The 3,503-nt window shown below is 53.7% G+C and overlaps 1 protein-coding gene across 1 annotated transcript; it reads right to left on the minus strand.

Moving 5' to 3' along the window:
* Positions 1-2,029: 2,029 nt before the first annotated feature.
* On the minus strand, positions 2,030-3,056 carry GUITHDRAFT_98961 (hypothetical protein; the record flags this gene model as incomplete). The annotated part of the gene is made up of 2 exons (XM_005842104.1): positions 2,030-2,252; positions 2,446-3,056. 2 exons carry the CDS (start codon positions 3,054-3,056, stop codon positions 2,030-2,032), a joined length of 834 nt encoding a protein of 277 aa, XP_005842161.1.
* Between the last annotated feature and the right edge of the window lie 447 nt (positions 3,057-3,503).

Raw genomic sequence — 3,503 nt, forward strand, 5'->3', positions numbered from 1 at the left:
GCGAGAGCTCCTCCCCCGCCGGAGACTTGCCGCTCTCATCTGGAGCTCCTCCAGAAGGGTCGCACCATGTGACCCGCGCCTCGACTCCTGCTGTCGTATTGCTCGGGATGCATAAGCGGCAGCAGTAAGTGGAAATGGAAGATACCCTATCCCGACCGTCTTTGGTACACCAGGGGAAACAAAGACGGTTTACCGGAAGAAACCTCATGGCAGGTTACCCCCCTACCCTTCCGCAAGGAAGACCCGAGCGCTGTAGCTCACCATGCCGAGGCTGCATGCGCAGATGCAGATCGCGGCATGTGGAAGAAGAAGGAAAGAAGAAGAAGTTTGGCTGGACGACTGCGACGTCTGGCTACCCCCGCCGAAGAGACGCCGAAGATGTGGATATCTGGAAGTAGAGAGTCCACGACCCTGTCTTGGTAGGCAACCCTCTCATCACGGTTCAGAATCAATAAAATCAAAAATAATCCAACTAATGTCTTTGTTACAAGCATGTTCTGTGATATTGTTTTTTTCTTTGGCTATCGGAGATGTATGAACTTACACGTCACTATCCACAATCGCAAGTCTATTCCGTTTCAACATGTTTGACTGTTTCCTCTCGTCTGAATGTGTACTGACATCCCAGAGGTTGTCGAGTCGAGTCACATGAGATACAAGGTGAGGTGCAGGTAGAGTATGATCGAAACATGTTGAGAAGTGCACGTTGTGAGAATGGAAGGGTCTCCCTCGCATTGCGAAATTGTGTGTAGAATTGCCATGGTTGTGACTGCAACCTGAAATTCCAATTGAAGATTCTCATTGTGATGACACTGAGGAAATGAGCTCAGATGTAAGATCATCCTTTGACTCAAGTTGAGCTATGTTGATAGCAGCAGATCTAGTAGATTGCTGCATGATTGAAGCAGCTAGCTGAAATATTGAAGAAACCAACAAGCGCAGAAAGGTGAATTGCGTTACAGCTCTTTCCTACCTGATACGTGTGGAATACATGGACCTCACATTTCAGATGTCACGTAACTGCATTCTTTTCTACCTCTCTCCTACTGCCTTATCATTGTTTCCTCTGTTCTTTCTATTGTTAATATTCCCAGCTCCTTCTAATGTCCCGTGAAGCTCAACTTGCCTCCTTTCCCTTCATTCTCTCCGTCATGATCCTTCTCCTTCCTCCTCCTCCCTCCTCCCCTCCTCCTCTCTCCTCCTCCCTCCTCCTCCCTCCTCCCCTATCTCTCTCCATCTTCCCTGTTCTATCCGTTCCTCTCTCTTCCTCCTCCTCTTCCCACTCCGTTAGCGTCTACTCTTGTTTGATGATCGTTAACTCTATATTTGTCGTTGCCGTGTCGGCACGTTCGGTCCGGTCGGGGGATTCTCAAACTACCAGACGGGCCGCCATGGTTTATTCGTGGGTACGCGCAGTTGTATGCTGGCAGATGATGCGGGAGGAACGAGGGTTTGTGTACTTGTTGTACTGTATACTCAATGAGCAACTTCACCTCCTTTCATATCTCACTTGACGTTACGTCACTTTCCTCGTCCTCGACGTTGTGCAAACAAGCCAGAAGCGCATGTCTGGTAGATGAATGGTTGACGGATGTTTCATGTGAGAGGTATTTATGGTTTTATGAGTAAAACCTCCCTTGGAACATCATGGAAAGAAAGACGTCGAGTACCGTCATGCTGTAGGGACTACAGATGGCAGGCATGAAGGTATTTCGAGATGTCGGTGAAATGAAGCGTGAGAAATCGAAAAGAAGAAACGAGAGTTACATCGTTGAGCACTGTAAACCAGCTGTAATCAATAAGAACACTGTAGGACGTGCAAGGGTCGAGCACATTCTGAAAGGTCCTCTCATGGTAGATTACGAAATCATTTCGCTACTCTCTTCGCGTTAACTCATCTGAAGGACAGCAAACCACTGCTATCCTCGCCGAATCCCTTCCTGCTCCTGCTCCTGCTCCTGCTCCTGCTCCTGCCCTCATTGCCGCCCATCCCGCTCCTCCTCCGCTCCTCCTCCGCTCACCCATTCTTTCATCTGCTCGGCTTCATGCGTCGCAGCTCGTCAAGCTCGGCAGCTGTGAATCGCACCTCCCTTCCTCTCGCTATGTCTTGCACGTGCTCCTCAGTCCTCGCGCCTGGGATGTGGATGAGGTGCGGCCACAGGTGCCGCATGCTCGCGAGCGCCGTTGCCTCGCAGGAGAAGCCTTTGCGGTCCGCCATGTACTTGAGGGCGGGGAAGGAGCTTGCGAGGTGCCTACGAGAGTAGGTGAGAGGACGCGACGAGAAGAGGTGGGGAGAGCATAGGAGAGGCGGAGGGGACGAGCGGTTGGGGGAGGAGAAGATGGAAGAGGAGGGGAAGGTAGAGGAAGGAAGGGAAGAGAGGGGAGGAAAGAAAGAGCAAAGGAGACCAGGATGGAAGGGGCCATCACCTCTCCCCCCTCCGACACTTCAATCCTCCTAGAGCTCCGAAGGCGATGAAGGCTATCCCGTTGTCCCTGCAGTAGTCCAGGATCCCCTGCTTCTCCGCCTTCCTCGTCCAGTAGTTGAGCTCACACTGCACGGCTGCCACCTCCACCACCCTCCTCGCTCTCTTCAACTGATCCAGCGTCACGTTGCACAGGCCGACATGCCGGACCCATCCCCGCTCCTGCGCCGTCTTGGCTGCCTGCATTGCCTCCTCTATTGGCGACTCTTTCTCGTTGGGGTGGTGGAGCTGCCACAGGAACACAGGATCTCTTCCTCCCAAGTTCTCCCAGCTACTTCTCATCCGAGTCAGCAGGTACTCCCTGTCGCACCTCGAGGGCCTCCAGCCATTCGCCTCCCTGCTCACCCTCAGCATCCCTCCTTTGGTTGCCACACAAGCCTCCCTCCGCTCTCCTCCCCTCTCCTGCCTTCCTCCTCTCTGCTCCTCCTCTCCTCCCCTTCCCTCCGCTCCTCCTCTCAGCGCCTCGTGCAGGAGCTTCTCCACATACCCGAAGTCCTTGTCATCTGCTCCGTAGCTGTCTGCTGTGTCAAAGAGCTCTGCTCCCAACCTCGCTGCTGTCCGAATGATCGCCATGGCGCGTGCCCGATCTGGTCGGCGGGAGGCATCGGGGTAGAGGACGCCGAGTGGTAGAGTACCCAAGCCGAAGGCGTCGACATGCTTGCTGCCTACTTGAACTCGCTTTGGAGGAGGAGGAACAAAGATCGTGAGCTCTTGACACAACTCAGCAACTATCCTTCCTCCATTCTCGTTCCTCTTCACCTCTCCGTCTCTTCTAATTCCTCCTCCACCTTTCCCCCCTCCTACCTCTGCATCCAGTCGCTCCTCATCTCCACTACCACCACCACCACCACCAACACCACCACCACCACCTCCTCCTCCTCCTCCTCCTTCCGTCTTCTTGCGGATGAAGAACGCTCTGATCGCTTCCCTGCTCCAAGCGGACATGTGGAAGGACGAGGGCGAACCGGAGAAGAAAAGGCGAGCAGGAGAAGAGAGAGAATGAGAGGGAGGGAGGGAGGG

Source organism: Guillardia theta (genome assembly GCF_000315625.1).
Source record: "Guillardia theta CCMP2712 unplaced genomic scaffold GUITHscaffold_1, whole genome shotgun sequence".
In the NCBI taxonomy this organism is placed as follows: domain Eukaryota; class Cryptophyceae; order Pyrenomonadales; family Geminigeraceae; genus Guillardia; species Guillardia theta.